At 40.4% G+C, this 19,622-nt stretch overlaps 2 protein-coding genes across 6 annotated transcripts; one reads left to right on the top strand and one right to left on the bottom strand.

The window, feature by feature from the left end:
• Window positions 1–233: 233 nt before the first annotated feature.
• On the top strand, window positions 234–8,896 carry LOC116247805 (uncharacterized). Of its 5 annotated transcripts, XR_007572496.1 has the most exons (12): window positions 234–553; window positions 2,128–2,360; window positions 2,892–3,036; window positions 3,848–3,964; window positions 4,991–5,184; window positions 5,379–5,484; window positions 5,651–5,798; window positions 5,901–6,022; window positions 6,568–6,734; window positions 7,401–7,590; window positions 8,159–8,270; window positions 8,369–8,878. XR_007572496.1 is itself a non-coding variant. In XM_050076060.1 (11 exons), the coding sequence occupies exons 2-11, from the start codon at window positions 2,268–2,270 to the stop codon at window positions 8,164–8,166; spliced, it is 1,290 nt and encodes a 429-aa protein (XP_049932017.1). In that variant the 5' UTR covers window positions 234–553; window positions 2,128–2,267; the 3' UTR covers window positions 8,167–8,896. The 5 variants fall into 5 exon arrangements, 4 of the variants coding, with proteins under 4 accessions (XP_049932017.1, XP_049932016.1, XP_031475993.1 ...); XM_050076060.1 differs by having other exon boundaries at window positions 8,159–8,896; XM_050076059.1 differs by lacking the exons at window positions 8,159–8,270; window positions 8,369–8,878 and having other exon boundaries at window positions 7,401–7,786.
• Window positions 8,897–14,596: 5,700 nt separating this feature from the next.
• Window positions 14,597–17,526, bottom strand: LOC116247727 (F-box/kelch-repeat protein At1g26930-like). Its single transcript, XM_031620000.2, has one exon. The coding sequence runs from the start codon at window positions 16,710–16,712 to the stop codon at window positions 15,381–15,383; it is 1,332 nt and encodes a 443-aa protein (XP_031475860.1). The 5' UTR covers window positions 16,713–17,526; the 3' UTR covers window positions 14,597–15,380.
• Window positions 17,527–19,622: the final 2,096 nt, after the last annotated feature.

The raw sequence follows: 19,622 nt of genomic DNA, 5'->3' as shown, positions 1-19,622 counted from the left end.
TTTTTTTCGTGGGTGAAACAGAGTCGTTGAGACGATAATTTACGTAAGTCTCGCTGCTAAATTCACTTTATTTTCTCTGCATGTTGTTAAAATCCGTCCGAATCGGCCGATTCCAACGTCTTTGTAAATCGGCCGATTTTAGGTCGACTCGATCCATCCTTTCCTGAATCGGCCGATTCAAATTGAAGTGCTGATCTTGGCCTTGAGAAAAAAAAAAAAAAGGTGGCGCCGAGTCGCCGACGCACGTAAAGGGTTTTCAGTCGGCGACTTCGTTTGATTTCCCTTTCGAATTGCGGGCTGCAGTCGCCGTTCGGCATCCACCTCGCCCGGTTCGCCCACCGTCCGATCTTCTCCGTCTCAAGTCTCAACCTCCCTCTGGTTCAACCGTCCGAGATTTTCCGTTCTTCATTGGCACGTCTCTAATTGGAGCCTTTCCTCCCTTTCATCTCCTCAGAGCGCCTCTTCCCACTGTTCCAGAACTGCTCGTCCCTCACAGCTTTATCTGGTCTGCAAGGGGACCGATCAATGACTAATTTCTGATTGTTGGAGAACGGTAAGGAACACAGTTCTTTGTCCCTTGGTTTTCCCTTGGAATGGGTTTTTTTCGTAGTAGCCTCATTAGACCGTACATCTCTCTTGGTATATCCAGATAATAGGTAGGAGCGTTTGTGCTTGTGATTTGTGTGATGAAGAACAGTTAGTTTTAAGTGGACGAACGATCAATTTTTTATCGTCTGCACTTCTCATGAAGCAAGGCAGACTTATATTTGTTGATTCATGAGTTTCTCCTTAGGCATTTGTGCAGCCATAGGGACCTCTCTGTACCGACTGAAGGTCCAGCAGATGCCACGCACTAACAGCTGAAAAAAAAATCCATATTGGATTTTTCAAATTGTTATACTTCATAGTGCTACAAGAGCCATTGGTGCTGATAAATCATGCTTTCTGTATGCATTTAGGCTTTAGTGTCGTTGTTTGAATAATTAAGAATCTCGATGATGGAGAAATTTTTTTTTTCTCTCATCTTTTTATTTAGAAGTGTTTGCACTTTTACATTTTTTACAATTTTCCTTTTAATTTTCCAGTTTTTTTTAGATTTTAAAGTTTATCCCTTTTCTAAATAAATTTGATTTAGATTCTGATATGGATTTGATGCACCAATTCACTGAAACATTGGACATTCCGATTCAATTCATAAAAACACTGGTTCTAATACTTCAAATACCATAGTGATCACAATTCTGGTTGCATCGAGGGGGTGCCATCTTTTCCTCCATTTACGCAAAGAAGGAAGAGGAGCGTCCAGGGTTCCGTCCTTTTTCTATGGTTTATAAACAATACATTCATTTTTTGCATTCTTCTAGTTTCGTATTCAAATTCGCCAACTGAATATCGGGTTTGTGATGCTTTTAATATACTTGTTTTTTCTTTTATATTTTCGATGAAGCATGGGACCAAGTACCTCTTGGAAAATGTAATACACGTGCACAATAAGCAGTTATTTTCTTGTTGGACTGTCGTAAAATTCTATTCTTCAGTGATGGCCTTCAAAGTGTTGGGTCTTGACAACCAGATTTCTCCTTTTATCAGTGAAGGCCTCCAAATCTGCATCAAGACTCAAAAGTGAATGCGGTGTAGCCTTTACTATTTCTTTTGACATCCACATACACTTTTTCTTGTGGTATGTGACAAGAACCACTGCTTCCCAGCCAAATGTCATCTAATTGAAAGAGGAGAGAAGTTCGGAAAGATATCTCTCAAGGTATCATAATTTCAAGAAAACGAATTTCAAGATTGGATCTTACAGTGACTGCAGTCATAGTTGTAATGTAATTAATGGTGAGCTCATTGTGGCTTCATTTGTTGTTGTAGCGGAGTTTCTTAATTGCATTTCTAGAAGTAGACATGATGACCAGGTTTTTATTTTGGCCCCACACAACAAATTACAATGCAGAGTCAAGATTTTATTTTTGATCATTTATAATTTTGGTCCATGGTTTCTTAAGGTTGTTGTTCAAGTACTTAGCTGCAACAAGTGGGATGATCTTCTGAGTTTTTGTATAAGTGTGTTGGTTCTTTCTTTTGTTAATGTAGTTAAAAATGCTGATAGTCATAGACTATATCCAGGTTCTTGCTTTTTTTTCTTTCTTTTCGGGTTACGTTGCATAGAAGGCCGGCTAGACGAGACAGGGCTTGCACTTTGAAATGGAAGTAGTCACACTTGGAGGTCTGTAAAGTTGCTTATAGGTTCAGCACTAGCCTGCACAATGAATGGAGTTGACATGGTACTGTTTGGGGCCAGTGGCATTGTTGAAAGTAGTGGCATCATCAACCACAATAAGCACTTATCAAAATCCATGGTATGTCATAGCATGAACAATCTTGTAAACTTTTCCCAGTCTATAAAAGACAACAAATTTATGGAAAACTGCAGGCATGTATTATATAGCGGAATGTGTGCAACGAATCTTTCGTCCTCTCTTTTGGCAGGCACTCAGTGCTTTAAAAGGCTTAAACTAAAAGCAAGTTAATATATATTGGAGTTGGAGAATGATTCATTGTTTAAGTAAGTTGTAGATTTGTTTTAGGTGAGTTTCTTTTGCAAGCTATGATGGTATAGCAGATGTTTAGACGGGCAAGAAAAGGTGAATGCTGCTGAAAATCAAGGGACTTGCTAACAATGTGTTTTTGATCCATGAAAACTTTTTCTCATTCATCGTGGTAAGGTTTTCCAGGAAATTTATTTCATGCCCATCTAAGACAGAATTACAAATCAGAGCTCAAATTTTATTTCTCGCAAGAACATTCTGAAATTTATTTTGTGAATTTTTATCTCAGAAATTTATTTCATGGCCCCCAAATGGGTTCTCTTTCTCGATATTGAATTGCAGATAGACAATAGAGAGGCTTTGATTTCAAAGACGTACCAGTTTGGGAGAAGGCCGGAATCAATGGAAGGACAATCAGAGATAGAGGAACAAATTAAGGAGAACCCCAAGCTACGTATTGCCATCATCCACCCTGACCTTGGCATAGGTCTCTCTCTCTCCCCCTCCTCTTCTCCACCCCTGTCTCGTGAAATTGGCTGGTGGTTATCATTTTTGGCTCTTGGTCATGAAAATGTTTCAACTCTACTTGTGTAGGATTTTCTTTTTGTATCGGCAAATTTGTTGTTATGAGAAACATTGTTTATCATTTAAGAATGTGGTTATTGGTTGTCTTCAAAGTTCTGCTAAGCTATGTCACATGGGTGGGGGTGGGGGTGCAGGTGCAGATGCAACAATTTGCAAAAAAATTTAGGTGTGATTGCGGCGAGGATATATATATATATCATTTGTTATATAGTTAATTAACTGTTTAGTAGCCTTATTTATCTATATTTATATTTCACTACTATAATTTTTTTGTATTAGAGCTAGTCTAGTCAAGTGTACATTTAAAATGATCAGTTTTGGCCCGGTTTGGCAGACTGCACTAGACATGCTATGCTGGAAATGCACAAGCACCAGTGTCAACACACGTGCGACATGGGTGCGGCAGCCGCTTAGGAGCACCCATGTGACATAGTTGCTGTGTTGCAGAATTTTAGCATTGCTTTTCAAATTTGCCTGGGATTCAGAAAAGAACTTATAGTTGGGTTCAATCTCCAAAAGGCAACATAGACCACAGTGGTGTCTTGTCTATTTGCACTTTCGATGCCAGGGTCTTTGATGGAAACAATTTGAACTTCATGTACTGTTTGATTCATACTCTTTTGGATTGCATGTCATTTGGTTTCTTTGGAGATGATTTTCTGGAGACCTGGATATTCTGGTGATTATTAATTATCTGTTTTTTGTATGTGTAGGAGGAGGTGAAAGGTTAATTGTTGATGCTGCTGTTGAGCTTGCAGCTCATGGACACAATGTCCATGTTTTCACTGCACACCATGATAAGTCTCATTGTTTTGAAGAGACTCTTGGTGGTAAGTCGTGCATGTTGATGTTTTATAACTATATTATCATTCTACTTCTTATGGGTGCTTTAATTTGTGAGGTCTTGCTTCCTATGAACAAATAACCAGCAACTTTAATTGGTCACAATTGGGACAAACGATGGCATCTGAGATGGTAGAAGTTAGTTTGTTGCGAGTTTTAGTGGGGGAGCACATGGTTTTTGTGGGGACAGTCTCAACTGCAAATCACGTCTGCAGCTTGCATTTTTTCAGTGTAATTGTGAAAGTGCTGAGATTGTTAAATGCACAATGGTCTCCAGATGAACACAGTATCACACCTCCCCCAGGAAAGAGATTTTGCCGTAAGGGAGTCTGTCCCTGAAATGCATTTCTCATGGGCATTTGAAACAAAACGTGCTTATTGAAAGTAGCTGCATTTAGGCCTTGTTAAGTAGTGGTAATGGTAGGATCAGACACAACCTAACGTAGACATTCTCAACCGCTAGGAGCATTAGGTAACTCAATGTCATGTATCTGCAATGCATATACACAGTCACGGTTCTTATATGGTTCCACAATTAGTAGCAATGCTGAAATTTTAGTAGCCACTTAGGCATTCCACATTCTGCAAGGAAGGTCCTATGTCTTCTTGTGATTTCCGTGCAACCAACATTGGATTTGGATAATAAGGGCTTACTAGTTACTACAGCCTACAGGTTGGTTTAGTTGCTCTGCCAATCATAATAGTAGCCTGTATGGCTCTGGGATCTTAACCTTTGGATATTGAATTCTTTTGCCTCGTTTGTTCCTTCTTATCACAAGCAATTTGCTTTCAAATACAACTGGATAGTTTTTCAGCTTTTGAGCATTTATAACTCTTAAAGATTGTATAAATTGGAGGTTCGTATTTCTTACAAATTTCTCTCTCAAACAAGTTGATTGAGGTTGGTCAATGTACCTAGACACCACCCTATACATTTGCTTGTACTTGCTGGGATGACTGAACGATACGAGTTTATGTCTTATGACACAGTATTTTTTATTTGGTTGGTCCAGGACATTTTCCAGTCACAGTGTATGGTTCTTTCCTGCCCCGGCATTTGTTCCATCATTTCCATGTTATATGTGCATATGTTCGCTGCATAGTTGTTTCTCTGTGTGTGCTGCTCTTCTGGCCTGAATTTGACGTTGTATTGATTGATCAAGTTTCTGCTGTGATTCCAATCATGAGAATTAAGCGACTTGCCAAGGTATATTTTTAATACCTAAAGTTGTTATTTATCTGCTATAGCCTATAGGTTGTATTTTCTTGCTGTTTTGGATCTTTTTTTCTGGTGCACCACTCTTATATGGGGAATTCATTAAGTTGGAGAACAAGTTTTAATACTTCTATGCTTCAAAAAATTTGAGTTGGGGGATCAGTTTCGTTTCTTCTATTTTTCAGATTGTATTTTATTGCCATTTTCCGGATTTGTTGCTGGCACAACATTCAACTCTTCTGAGAAGAATTTATAGGAAGCCATTTGACCTGCTTGAAGAGGCAACTACTGGTTTGCATCTTACCTGAAAGCAAGTTATACCCTGAAATTTAATTTCTTCTAGAACCAAGTATATACATCCCTCCCAACCCTGTGCCCCTCAACAACACCCCCCCCCCCCCCAACTCACTCTTTTTTTTTTTTCTCACGTTCACTGAAATGGGTTAATCCTCCTCAGGGATGGCTGATCTGATTTTGGTCAACAGCAAATTTACTGCAGCCACTTTTGCAAATACATTCAAATCCCTTCATACTAAGGGTATACGTCCAGCTGTTCTCTATCCAGCAGTCAATGTGGAGCAGTTCAGTAAGCCTGAGTCATATAGGTAACCAGTACATTATATTTACAAATGAGGATAAAACTAATTATTTTGAAGTTAATGGCTGCATCTATGTATTTTCTCTATTTTGTTGTCTCTTTCTTTCAGGTTAAATTTTCTTTCTATAAATCGCTTTGAAAGAAAAAAGAATATTGAGTTAGCAATATCAGCATTTTCAATCCTTAGGTCCATCGAGGATTTTGATACTCGAGCATCATTGACTATTGTAGGTATGTTTATTCTGGTCCTGTTGACTCAAAACTGAACTCAGCATTTGTTTCATGAGTTAAATCCTGTATTTGATGATATTGTGTCAAAAACACATTTCTCCAGCCAAAAAGGAAATATCTTAGAATAGCTATAGTGTTGTGGAGGATTTGTGTTTGCAAAGATGGTTGTGGAGTTATGCAGATGGGATGGTTTAGGTCCTGTTTCGATGAGACCATATTAGCCAATGATGTTCACCTTTTGCATTTATTTACTTGACCAGTTCACAATTCATCCAACCACTTCAGCTTTGGCGAATGCCTTAAAATGGTGCTTTCAACCTCAATACAACGACCACACACACACACACACACACACTCACAAACACACGTGCAGGATGTTAACTAAAAATTTGGAAGATGACATGTTAGTTTAATGTGATTTTTAAAATAAATGTGAAATTTCCAGGAGAAATTTCTTTACTTAGAGATTAGAATAGTTATATGTTGTTTTGTTGCAGAATTTGTCCTGTGTATCTGACTTAAAAAACTTCCATCCCATTCATTAGGTGGATATGACAAACGTCTTGTGGAAAATGTTGAGTACCTAGAGGCACTGAAGAGCTTAGCTGTAAGGGAAGGAATTGCTGATCGAGTTGAATTTATCACGTCTTGCTCAACAGCTCAAAGGAACAAGTTGCTGTCTGAATGCTTATGTGTTATATACACCCCAAAGGTCAGTAAGATGTTCAAACTTATTGGCACATTTGTATTTTTCTTTTTTTTTTTTTAAATAGCAAACTAGAAGCTCTCTTGGCATTTTTAGACTTATCAAATATTACATTTCAAGTAATGCTTTCCATTCCCTCATGCACCATTCAATCAATGACCTTCTCTACCTTGATTCTTTTTTGCCTTTTGGGATTAAGAAAATGGTACTTTCATTCACTGTGTGTTGTTATCTGTTTAAATAGCACGCTTCTTACTGTATTTTGCGCAAAATAAAAAGCAATATAACGGTATGGTAGTATTCTCAATCAGTTGTTTCTTCAACTTTGGTATATCCATGACAAAAATAATAAAAAGAAAACAGAGTATGAATACATAATGTAGGTTGTCCTTGCTCTCCTTTCCCTAAGATGAACCTACTTATCACCATCACCGTGGTGGAGACTTCATTCCCAGCCGGGCCATAAAACCCTCAAGGCCATTGCCCTGCCCCCCAGGGTCCTAGCATGCGATGATTTTCATGAAGGGCAGGCACTGTTGAGATTTGAACCAGCTCCTGGCCCAACCAGTTGGGCCACACCCCTCGGGGCCAGATAAATTACTTTAAATATATGATAAGTGTGTTTCTTCTATTCTAAATGTATTTAAGTACAGCTAATATTTTTTTTTGCAGGATGAACATTTTGGCATTGTACCGTTGGAGGCTATGGCAGCACAAAAGCCTGTGATTGCATGCAATAGTGGTGGCCCTCTTGAAACAATCAAGCATTCTGCAACAGGATTTCTTTGTGAACCAACTCCACAACAGTTTTCTTCTGCAATGGCTGCACTTATGAGAAACCCAGAGATGTCGGTTGAAATGGGTAAGCAAGCCCGTGATCATGTTACACAGATGTTCTCGACGAAAAGTTTTGGCCAAAGATTAAACCAATATGTTGTAGAATTACATGAAAAGGTCTGAACATGTTATCTTTTTTGTTCGTCAAAAATTGAGAATTGTAGCATAGTTTTCACAATGGAGAATTGAATTTTAATGGATCTTTTTTGTGCTTACCCGAATTATGGCTTGAACTACGTTGTGGATCTTCTTTTCACGTAGTACTTGCATATTATTGGACGGTGTAAAAATGTATGACAACGTCAACGTGTTCTGTTGGCTGGCCGAATATTGATGGTTAATTGCTTTAAGTTCTTATCATCTGACCCAGCACAATCTAAGCTGTAATAGTTGGCACTTCATCAACAATATTAAAAATGATCTAGCACGATTTCTTATGCGGCATGAAAAATGATCTAGCAATAGTTCTTGCCTATAATCGGCTACTGTAAAATGTAGATGGCAATTGCCTACACTTGGGTAATTTGGTTAGCTGTATTACCCTCCAATTCTGTCCACAAGTACAGGAATCTAACTATGTAGAGAGCATGCAGGCATATAGGCGTATACTCTCTCCCTCACTTACGGAGCAGGAAGCAGACAGACAGCAACAGGCGTCGTAGCTTTCCAAAACTTCCAAGAAGTTTACGTCATTCCGAAGCTCAAGTGAGGCCAAATCTGGCATTGACCCCTCGAATTGTCTTTATCTGCTGTTTGCCTTTCCTTGGGCATCGGTCTTCATGTCTCCCTAACCAACTCTGCAGCTTTAAGCACGCGAACTCCCAAGCCATTAGAGTTGCAGAAGGCAAAAGGCCGAAACTATGCAGCAGAGCAGCTTGATGATGCGAGAGAGGAGCAGAGGGTGTACATTATGTCACGTAGATGCAGGCAGGTATGAGGTATATAGAAAGTACTATCCTTCTGTAGCTTTCCATTCATGAATCTACTACCGAAGTGACATTACCGGCACGCATGATGGAGATTTAGGGGGTGAAAAGACCATCAATAGCAGCCTCAGCAACCGGACAATATGACTATTATCATTATTGCTATTGTCGTTTCTATCATTAAAGATAGTAAAAAAAAAATACAGCTAAGCAATATATTATCAGAAAGATACCCATGGGCTTTGGAAAATTAGTCAAGTCGATCGGATTATATATTCTTCATAACCGATACCCCTTGTAGGCTCAATGGAACATAGGTCTCTTTGTTGCCAATATAATCTAAAAATGTTTGTACATTTGATATTCATCTTTAAAAATGCGTACAATGTGAAGAAACAAACTACTGTTGTAAATGGTTTTACTAATCCTTGGGCATGAGTTTCGTAAATACTTGGTATTTGCATTTTCATTACCAATGTTTTCTTTCGATGCACCTGGGATGTCATGGTCTAGATATTGTCCAATGTTCGGTCCAAATTTAAATCGGATTTGGAGGAAAAAGCTCAACACGATTTTGCATCCAAACCTAATATATAACCCTGGTGTGGTTAAGCAATAACCAATTAATTGAAGCTGGTCAGAAATCCAACATATATTTACGTCCCCAGATGAAATAATATGAGGCATTGTCAGACGTAAGAGCAAGAAGCCAATCGTGGCATGCCCAAATCTAAGATATGACTTCATGAAAGGCACAATATCTAGAAGCGAATAAATCGGCTAAAAAGATTCTTTTAGAACAAAAAATGAAAGTGGGCAATTAGTGAAATAAAACAAAGCAACATTAAACGCTTTCGCTAGAAGTGATTCGCTGGTTTGGACAGACTCCAAACCGATTCTCTGAGTTCCTATCTTAGGCCACCCTCTCCCAGTAGGGCTTTGGATTCCAAATTCTGCTACACTTTATCTTTGAAGTGCCTCCCTAACAAAGATGCCCATAGATCTTCTTTTGAAAGCTGTGGATCCTTCCCCAAGCCATAGTGGGGCCATTGAAGAGCCAAAATTCACAAGAATGGTGGACCATCAGGCAGAGCTGGGGCACTGAAGGACCACTAATTTGTGATTTAAGACATTGACAGAAAGCAGCACCAACTTTTTTCTGATCCCGATGCCAAATCTTGTAACATGATATGAAGCAGATCGAGGGTTGATATCCCCAAGCTTGCCAACACGAAAAGGAAAGGCTCACTCTTGTTTTATTTAGCAGGAATCACTTTGATTGATTCACCACTAGTAATTGTTTATATGGATTATCTATCTTGTGAGGTCGTCTTTTTTCTGTCTGTGCTACTTTGATCAATATTCTTTTTAGTTGGAATGATCAAAAGCTTCAAAATTCTCGATGAAAGCAATGGCAGTTTCTTCAAAATTGCAAGGTTACCTTTGAGATGAAGGAGGTGATAATCTCTTCTCTCTCTCTCTCTCTCTCTCTCTCTCTCTCTCTCTCTCTCTCTCTATCTCTCTTGCGTGTCCGCATGCATGCACAAGATCTAGAATCACAATCACAAAATCAAGGAATCTTTCAGGGAGGCACTCTTAATATCTTAAGTTTGGCAGCTTTAAGTCAGGTATGCATCACGCATAACAGGAAGTCTACCAAAAGTTTTTTGAGCAAGCAACTTTTTGTTTGTTCATATCCAAATTGGGGCTTTTTTTTTTGGCAAAATATTCGAAAATCAAATGCTCATATATCCAATAAGAAAAATGGACCCATCTTGTTATTTGAATTTTCGAAAAGCTGGGGAAAGAACCCCAGAACTCGAATACAGCATTTAGCTTTTTTTAACAACTAAGTTTAGTGGACTCTTGATCTTCAATAAGGAATAGATAAACACTAATTTGCAACGGTTAGCATTAGAAAGAGAGGAAAAATGACAAGACCCACCACCAAGGAAAAGGAGAAGAATATATAGCCGGCAAGAAGAATGGCCAAGAAAAAAAGGAAAAAGGAATCAAATTCCGAATGGAGCATAAACCCAAAGCACATTCTAAGTATGCCAAGTCGCTCTGAAGATGATTGTTATGGAGCTTTAATTGTACCTCACCATCCTTATCTAAGGATGTCAACGGGTTAGATTTTTCTCCAGCTATCTTACACTAATCAAGGATTTCACATCTAAATTTAATAAATATTCAATTATAAAATAATGCTAGATTTGGTGGACAGCTTTTTGCTGTCACCAGACGAAGACAAGAACCCGATCTGATTACACCATTTAGCAGACCATCGACACTGGTTGTTTGGCTCATGGAACGGTAATATATAGTTCCATGAACCTGCCTAAAAAATCTAAAAAGTTGAGGCAGATTCATTAGACACCCAAATCAGTTTTCCAAAAAACTGTCCATTTTTTTGAGGCCGGTTCATTGACAGTATGTAACCATTTTATTAACCAAACGGCCCCAGAAGAAACCAACATTACATATTTCCAGTTTCAAAAATCCGGAACAAAATCAGGCAGAATTTGAGAAATCTGAATCTCATTTGAGACATCCTTGCTTAGAGCCTGTTGACGGATCATTTTAAGACACTAAGCCAACTCGCTAATCAACCAATGTAGTGGCCATTCACCAAACGTCCACCATAACAATATATGACTATGACAAATTTAATCCACAAGACCACCAGATACACGCTTCAATTAATGTTCGTTGAACAAATAAATTTTCTTCGGTACTACAAGGAGCAGTCAACTCAGGGTAAAAGCTATCTAATTTTCATAATTTATTATCTATCACAAACGTGCAGATAAATCATACTGTACCTCTCAATTAAGATCTTAAATGAAGCCACTCAAAACTACCATGCTTCGATAGCAAGAGATCTGTCACCGTGCTATTGGATTGAACTTAATACATTTAAGCAAAAAGAGGTCATGGGTTCAATACCCCAGGTTCTTTTTGGAAGACTGACAAGGTACTGCTCAACCTGGTTTCTGTATTGCCCCAGATTATTCCTCCTACAGATGATAAATCTCTTCATTAAAAATGCATGAAATTTGTTTCGCCCTCAAAGTATCTTTCAACTCCAGAAAACAAATATCCGGTTAATCTTTTGAAGTCGTACACACATCTCAGAAAGGAGTCGGGCCCACGCGTATGCACCCATGTGGCCTGATTTGCCAGCCTCCTTCAATCTAAGGCTTCTCATACGCATGCTCATTAGCAGTTCATGCAAACACCAAATCCATGACTCCGACAGAGACCATTTATACCTCGGAAAGTCATCTAAACAAACACCCAGAAATATGAAGGTTATACGAATACTTCGGAGTGAAGCTGAGTATCATTGCGTTGTATAAAGATTGTTAAATGAAGACAGTGCAATTACATGAATTTTGTTGGGGATCTTTTCCAAAGCCGCAAAATGAAGAAAAAGAATAAATTAGAAGAATTCGTGACAGATACTAAGATCCCTGCTGATATATGTATTTCCATGGAACAACTGCAACTTGTTTACTTAAACTGATTATTTTGAGTAAATCATCAAGTTCATGGTTGTCAATTGTCTACCACAAGCCAAGAACTTACTGTAATGCTTACAATTCAATCTTGTTCGTGTGCTAAGGGCATGTCATCCAGTAAAATTTTGACAATGAACAAACAGGATCTTATTAGAGCCGCTTTTTCAAACCAATGCCATTACGCTTCCTACTTCCTAGGAAAATATGCTGCGTTTCCTTAGCATCCAAGCCCGCGAGATCTACAAATTTTGACAAATGACTGGAGCCCTAATATTGTGCATGATTCTGAGTTTGCAAAACAAACTATTTCAAAGATAAATTTCTAACTGAAACCACCAAAATCCCATGCATAAAAAGCATAGGATGCCTAGTTTCTACAAAAGCAATTTATAAGCAAAACGACTTGACTCAAGCAAGCACAGTTACCAATTCATGTAAGGTCGTCTCTAGGGAGATATTAACACAAGTACTTCAGATGATAACTCAAAAAATCACTCCGATAATATACCCTCTCTTGCAACTTCAACTGAATTAGATCTAAGAATGCAAGCAACTTAAAACATCAAAAGAGAATCACATACACAAAGAAGCATGGTTTAACCTAAGATTACAACAAAAATAAAGTCATGCCCTAAACAGTGTACACAAAAACAGGCATTCTTATATGATGCTCAGAGCTAGAAACTAAAAACAGAGACCAGAGGAGTAACATAGGTGTGTGTGTGTGTTGCAACAGACAATAAACTTGCTCAACCACCACATTTCACCAGCTTAGTCTTCTTTGAAAAAAATGTAATGTGTGTGTGTGTGTGTGAGAGAGAGAGAGAGAGAGAGAGAGATAGAGAGAAAGAGAGAGATAGAGAGAAAGAGAGAGATTTCAAATGTGAACTCCATCAGGGAAATGCAAGCATTAACAATATAGATACACGGATAATTTGAGAATGCCTATGAACCTTAACACAAGCTTCCATTAACTTCCGGTTTTAAGCAATAAGTATGTATTATTTTCCAACAAAAAGGGACTTTATGTACAGTCTGGAAGAGAAGACTACACCCTCCATTGTACAGTGTCAGTTCCTAACCTAAAGACACCTAATTCCCAAAATAGCTAGCTGTTATAATCAAGGCTAACTCCATAAAGTGGCAAGCTACATGCAAAAAACGCAAATCATACAAAGGCACCCGTACACTTGTATCATTGACAAAAGCATCTTTTATAAAAGGACACTTCATATCCACAATTTGTTATTAGTCCTATCAACTAGAAAGTTGAGTACTCACAGAAATATGCGAAAATATATGTTATTGCGTTCACGAACATTAGACTCAAAAGTTGCAAACATTAGTCAGGTATCAGTGGGAATCGGATCTTATCAAATGTATAAGACAACATTGACGTCAAACTACAAGAAAGGCATCTCAAACACAAGTCCTTTCTGCATTTCATGCAATACAAAGATGGAGAAACATACTGGAGACAATATATGAATCATGAGCATGCATATCAAGTCAGATACATCGGAACATGGTATTAGTTACACCCAAATGCATATGGCACTATAATGACATAACATAATCAGCCTCAACACTCTGAACAATACATCAACAGAAAATGCTTCCATTTCATGAATCTTAAGCATTAGAATAGAAGATTATAAACATGGCACTTACATTAGATATTTTGGTAAGAAACAATACTGCCAATTTAACATAAACAGGACTTTCTCATGAAAAAGAAAACAAAAGAGAAATCACCTACCATCAATGCTATGGAACCTGAACCACATAACTGATCTTGGTGCAAGTTTCAACTTAGGATTTCAAAAAATTGGTAGAAAACTAGAAATGGACTAATATCTAAACATTGTCTTTCAACTACAATCTAAGTTGTCAAGATCGGAAGTTGGACAAAGGTCATTCTAGACACTAAAAAGACCAAGCTGGACTAGCAGGTCCAACCAGTTCAAGTTGCTTGACTGTGTACTTAGAATGCACATAGATGTTTCTAGGTCACGGATGGATCAGTCAGCTGAACAATGATTAAGGTGAGTAATTGACCAGTCTAACTAACTAGTGGCTAGTTTTAAACACAGGTCAGTCGATAACCGTCTCAACCAACTAGTTGGACTAATCAGAATATTGAAAAATAAAGATTATAATGCAGAGGAGATACAGAATTTCCCAAGTCAATTCATAAAAAATATGCATCTCTGTCGAAAAAGAAATTACTTTCTAAGAATTATGACTAATAAGAGACGATGCGAGATAATTCTATAAAGCATACCCTAATCCATGCTCTGCTACTAATTGTGGACAAGTCACAAGCAGCAAAACAACGTCAACCAGAACTGTTGAGATCACTCTCCCGCACAGAGGAGACAACAACAAACAAAAGCACATATCCATGGAATTCAGATCCTTTAAGGACTCCTTCGCCAAGATGTAAAATGTTAAATAAATTCAATATGTGAAAGCAGACCTGTTTTCCAGGTCATCAGCGCATGTGGTTCCTGAAGCCAACGTGTTACTTAGAGTTGCAATTTGTTAGATGGGGAAACTTCTACGAAAATTATGAAACAAGTGAACAAGAAATAATCCAGTTATACAGCTGGCTTGACAGATATTTATTCCCTGTCAAACAAAGGTGGATTTTCTGGATAAATAAAGGCCCATCAAATATAAGCAAGTTCACAAGATTAATGCTAGAGTAAGCAAGATGGCAGGTTCCATCTTGATAAAAATTACATACAATGGCATGAGAACATTCGGCTACATCCACAGACCAAAGAATAGAAGACAAAGAATCGAGCCCTTCAAGCATCTTTCAGTTTCACCCTCCCAGACTGCATAGACGCCAGCAATCAATAAAAACATTTGTGTGTTGCAGAATGATCTCGAAGAGGATTCCTTCCTACCAAAAGCTTGAGTAAAGGGAACCAAGCTTGGAAAAAATGTACAGGTCTTGCAAATTATTAATCAGTCCCTGTACCAGCCAATCTTCCGAAGATCACATAGTAAAAGATAAGGAGAGTAATTTTGATGTTTGCTACAAAATCGAACTTCAATAATGAGAGAAGAAGAAGATAAAAAGGAGAAAATAAGGGAAAACTCACTCAAGGTTCCTTGAAAGAAACATTCTATCAGGTCTTGAGTACCCGTCAAATGAGAATTGAGAGAAGGAAAAAGGAAAGATGGCGGCGGCAGTTCAATTACCATCAGCTGGAGCTTCATGCCCATGAACAGAAATCACGGACCCTATACATCACGGGTTCTCCTAACCCATTATTCAGCACCGAAAATGATCTCAGTTTGATGAATCAGATATTTGATGAGCCCAATGGTCTGCAAACAGCACCACCAATGTCTCAACAGCCCATTACTGCACAATTATAGACAAAACTTCCCAATGCCTCTCTTGCAAGCAGATCCCACTCCGGCGGCCCTTCTGCCGGCTTCCACCAATTCAACTCCGTGTGCCCCGCGCCGGGACCTCTTTGCCCTCCAATAACAATCACCCGATCGCCACAAGCTTTGAATGCCAGGCCCCAACCATTCATCGAATCTGCCCTCTCAGGCAGCCTTCCGACGACGTGCCAAGTGTTGTTCTTCTTATCATATTTTTTTATAACATTGGCTTCTGAATAATCGGCTGCATAGAGCTCGTTGTTCACAACAGCAACCAGGGGAGGCGCCCCGGCCAACTCTCCCTTACAAGGAGACATATCCGGAATCGTTCTCCACGTCTTTGTCTTCAAATCAAGCTCTTCCCCGCAAGTCAGCGGCTCCGTCAAGCTCTTCAGACCGCCTATAACATAAAACTTTCCGTCCATGAAGAACCCAGAGCACATCTTCCTCGGCGAATTCATGCTCGGAAGAGCGACCCAACGCCCTTTCTCCGAATTGTACATCTCAGCAGAGCTGAAGATCCTTCCATTGATATCGCACCCACCAGCCACGATGGCGATCTCGCCGAGGCTTGCCGACCCGAACAAGCACCTCGGTGACTCCATAGATGGACCGGGGGACCAAGAGTTCGTGAGGATGCTGTACCTCCAGATAACAACGGAGTTGACATCCTTGCCGAACACGAGCAATTCTGTGCCGACGGCGAGCGATTCCTTGTCGGAGCAGGTGAAACACTCGCCAGAGGGGATCCGAGGGAGACGCATCCACCGTTGCCTGTAGGGATCGAACGCCTGCCACTCCGCCAAACTGCAGGCAAAGTAAACCCAGTGCTCCACGATCCCGTGCTCCCGCCTCAGTCGGTAGAGCAACCCCGACCGAACAAGAGAATTGAAGCTTCGACTCAAAGAGGAGATCGATCCATAGTCCGATCTCGAGCATCGGACGAGGCAATTGATGGACATGTCCCGATTGAGCCCGTTGATCAGCGCGCCGTCCGTCGAGTAGTTCGGTTCCTGCTGGTCGGATCGGTCGTCGCTTGGGCACGCGGGGCTCGAATCCGATAGCCCTGGTGACGTAGCGAGGCTTTTCTCAGGGAACGGCCGAATACGGCGTCTCTTGCCGCGGACACCGCCTCCTCCGGTAGGCCCACCCGCATCACCGTCACCAGCTTCCTGTTCTCCATCCGAACCCCGCCTCATCTCGATCGAGCAGGAAGAGAAGTAACAATCCCGTTCAGGATCGCACGACGACGCGAACGTCCTCCGAAACACGCACGATTGGCCATCCAACATCCTTCCAGATCTCTCCCTTCTCAACCGAATCGCTGCCTGCTCAGGAGACGGAACGAAGCCCGAATGAACAAAATATTGGATGAGCCAAACGAATCGATCGACGCTAAGGGGAGACGCAACCCCAATTCCTCCCCGACTCCTCGAATCCAGACGCAATCGGAGAGGAATCCGACCGTCTGGCCGCGAATTCAGAACAAAGGCATCAGATTCTCCATCGGAGAGGCTGAAGGATCCAAATACGCCACAGAAAAAGAACTCCAAGAAAGAAGGCGCGGAAACAAGACCAGTTCAGCAGAAACAAGAATTCCGGCCTAAAAGTCAGATTCCGAGAAGGCCAAAGACCCCTCTTTTTCTTCTCTTCTTTCCCGATTTTGGTCTCCGCAAATAATAGATCCAAACGCTAACTGAACGACATAAAAGAGAAAGAGAGAGCGAAAGACGGAGGGAGCGAGCAAGAAAGAGAGAAAGCGAGGAATTCGTGGAGAGAGAAGGATAGGAAGAGGAAGGGAGGAAGGAGGAGAAGAGGGGGGACCTATAGACAGAGCGAGGAGTCGCGATCCGTATCAGGAAAATCACGAAGAGAAATCAGGAACTCTGCTCGCGATCAGGAACAGAAACAAACGGGATCTACGCCCACCAGTTTCCGTCGAGAGAAATCACGGGAAGATTAAGGGAGGAAGACTTTTATAGCACCAAGAGGAAGAAGAAGGAGGATGAGAGAAGAAGAAGAAGAAGAAGAAGAAGAAGGCGGAACGAAACCTCTCTCTCTCTCTCTCTCTCCTCTCTAAACCTCTTTCTCTCTCTAAAAATCGCATATTTTTGGTCCTGTGTATTGGAGCGGCCTTTATCGCTTCCTAAGCTGCGCTAACCAAAACGAAGTGGGCCCCGCGACCCGTCTCGTATCGGAATCCTTCCCCGTCTCACCTGTGCTGCTCCTCCGTTTGCGAGATGGTCAAACGGATCCCACACAGCACAGACCATACCAGATCCAGATTCGAATCCATATCGACGGTGCCAGATCCAACTCTGGGATAGGGCAATAACCGGAGAGGTAGGTTCGGGTCCAGACCGAAATAAACGCATCAAATTCAATCCAGCAAAAATTTTTAATACAGGAAAAACATATTTCATTTGGCAGCTATTTGCTCCCATCTATAGCAATTAAAACGAGATTAGATCAAATTTAGCGCAGCCAAAAAAGAAAAACCCAAATTCAAACCCATACTTAAAAACAGAATTCCAAAACATCCATTTCTATAAAAACTTTATCCAAATCCAAATCCATAGTTGGATTAACTTATTATGGGAAAAAAGTGGTGATCAATGTGGGCCTCCTCCATAATGGGTTGGAAAATATATGGGGAATCGAACGTGATGTGGACAAAGCCCCGTCACGATAAGGTGGACTTGCGCCTACCTTGACTTCAAACTTATTTGTTCATCTCTAATTTTAGATCCACAAATAAATCTGATGTAATATGACCAAATATCCGCACTCAATTCATGGTTCAGCAAACTAAGAATCTTACGTCAAATCTAAGATCCAAATTTGAGATCCTCATTTTCAAATTCAAAAATTTTACAATCAAAATAAATCGGAGATAAATCAAATTCAAAAGCTTGATGCCACGAGCTTTACAACATAATCAGGAGTTTATCTTACGAAAAATTCGGCTTAACGCAAAGTTTAAATTAAGATCTCAATCAATGTCTGATAATAAAGTCGTGGAACAAAGTTTAACCTAATTGAAATTGATTCGTTAGTAATTATTGCATGCTTGTGACCACTCTACTTTAGGTTCTTGAACTGCCCACTAGAGCGAGGCACCGATTTTTGGAACGAGCCATAAGAATGTCTTACTCAAACATTATTCGTGTCATAATCACCATTATTACGGCGCCCTGTCCCGACTGATACCTTTCAGATTTGGATCCAAGCGAACCGACTTTCGAATGACATATTTTGGAGGTTAACGCATATTTCGATTTGATTTCTGTCCAGATCCATGGATTTGAGATAATGTGTGTGTGTGTATGAAAAAAAGTACGGGTCGGGTTTGAGTGGCCGTTTCTCGAATCCAACTAGATCTCAAGCCCTCCGCCGTTGTTTGTTAAGATGCCGGCACCCGTTTTGACCCTTTCTTGGATTTGGATCAGGTGCAATACTGGTTTAAAAAATCAGGTGATGGTGATTGGATTTTCACATCTCAAGGGAAATGAAATTAGCCGTTGTGGATCTATGCCGTTTCAGGTGCACTGAAAATGTCTCCATCAGATCCAAACCCGGAAATGTTCTACTCCACGAGATTGATATTTGATATAATTGGATCGGATCTACGGTTAGCGGATCCGCGACGAGGCGACGTACCGGTTGAAGTGGACGCTACAGTCCTCCTCACAGCGTTGTATTAACTGGGTCGCCCGCCCCTGCGAATAACAACGCCGGCTTGTCGGCCCCCGCCCATTTACTCGGTCAAGGTCGAAAATGTCCTCCAATTCTTGTGCCCAAAACGCCCTTCGTTTTTCTCTTCCCCTGGTTCCCACGACGCCGTCGCCATTCCGACGGTAGTTTTTTCAGTTTTTACCCCTAATATTCTTAAAATGACTGAAGTGCCCCTCGGTTCACCTCACGGGTCCAATGTGGTCAGTGGGTCCGTGACCACAATGAGCCATGGCGAGCCTCTATCCTGAAGATCCAAACCGACCAAGTCGCCCGAAGCCTCAGCTTTGTCGTTGCTGGCACCGACGCCGGAGCTGCTGCTGCGCAAATCCTTACAAAGTTAGGTCTAATCTTGCTTTTATTTGTGCAAATTACGTATGTTTTTATTTATTTTTAAACGGGAACAAAGTTCTTGTTTCTAGTTTCTATTTAACTGACCCGGTTCACCAGCACCTTACTTTCGTTGTTTG

Source organism: Nymphaea colorata, chromosome 2 (assembly GCF_008831285.2).
Source record: "Nymphaea colorata isolate Beijing-Zhang1983 chromosome 2, ASM883128v2, whole genome shotgun sequence".
Lineage (NCBI taxonomy): Eukaryota > Viridiplantae > Streptophyta > Magnoliopsida > Nymphaeales > Nymphaeaceae > Nymphaea > Nymphaea colorata.
Note: the sequence above shows the minus strand (reverse complement) of the source record. Positions and strands in the feature narration are given on the sequence as shown.

What these genes read in the sequence shown, in the direction of transcription:
- LOC116247727 (XM_031620000.2), bottom strand. Translation starts at nt 16,712, where the DNA reads ATGTTGGATGGCCAATCGTGCGTGTTTCGGAGGACGTTCGCGTCGTCG.
- LOC116247805 (XM_050076059.1), top strand. Translation starts at nt 2,268, where the DNA reads ATGAATGGAGTTGACATGGTACTGTTTGGGGCCAGTGGCATTGTTGAA. An exon ending in AGCACTTATCAAAATCCATG is followed by an intron (nt 2,361 to 2,891) that starts GTATGTCATAGC and finishes ATTGAATTGCAG; the next exon opens with ATAGACAATAGAGAGGCTTT. An exon ending in GTGTTATATACACCCCAAAG is followed by an intron (nt 6,735 to 7,400) that starts GTCAGTAAGATG and finishes TTTTTTTTGCAG; the next exon opens with GATGAACATTTTGGCATTGT.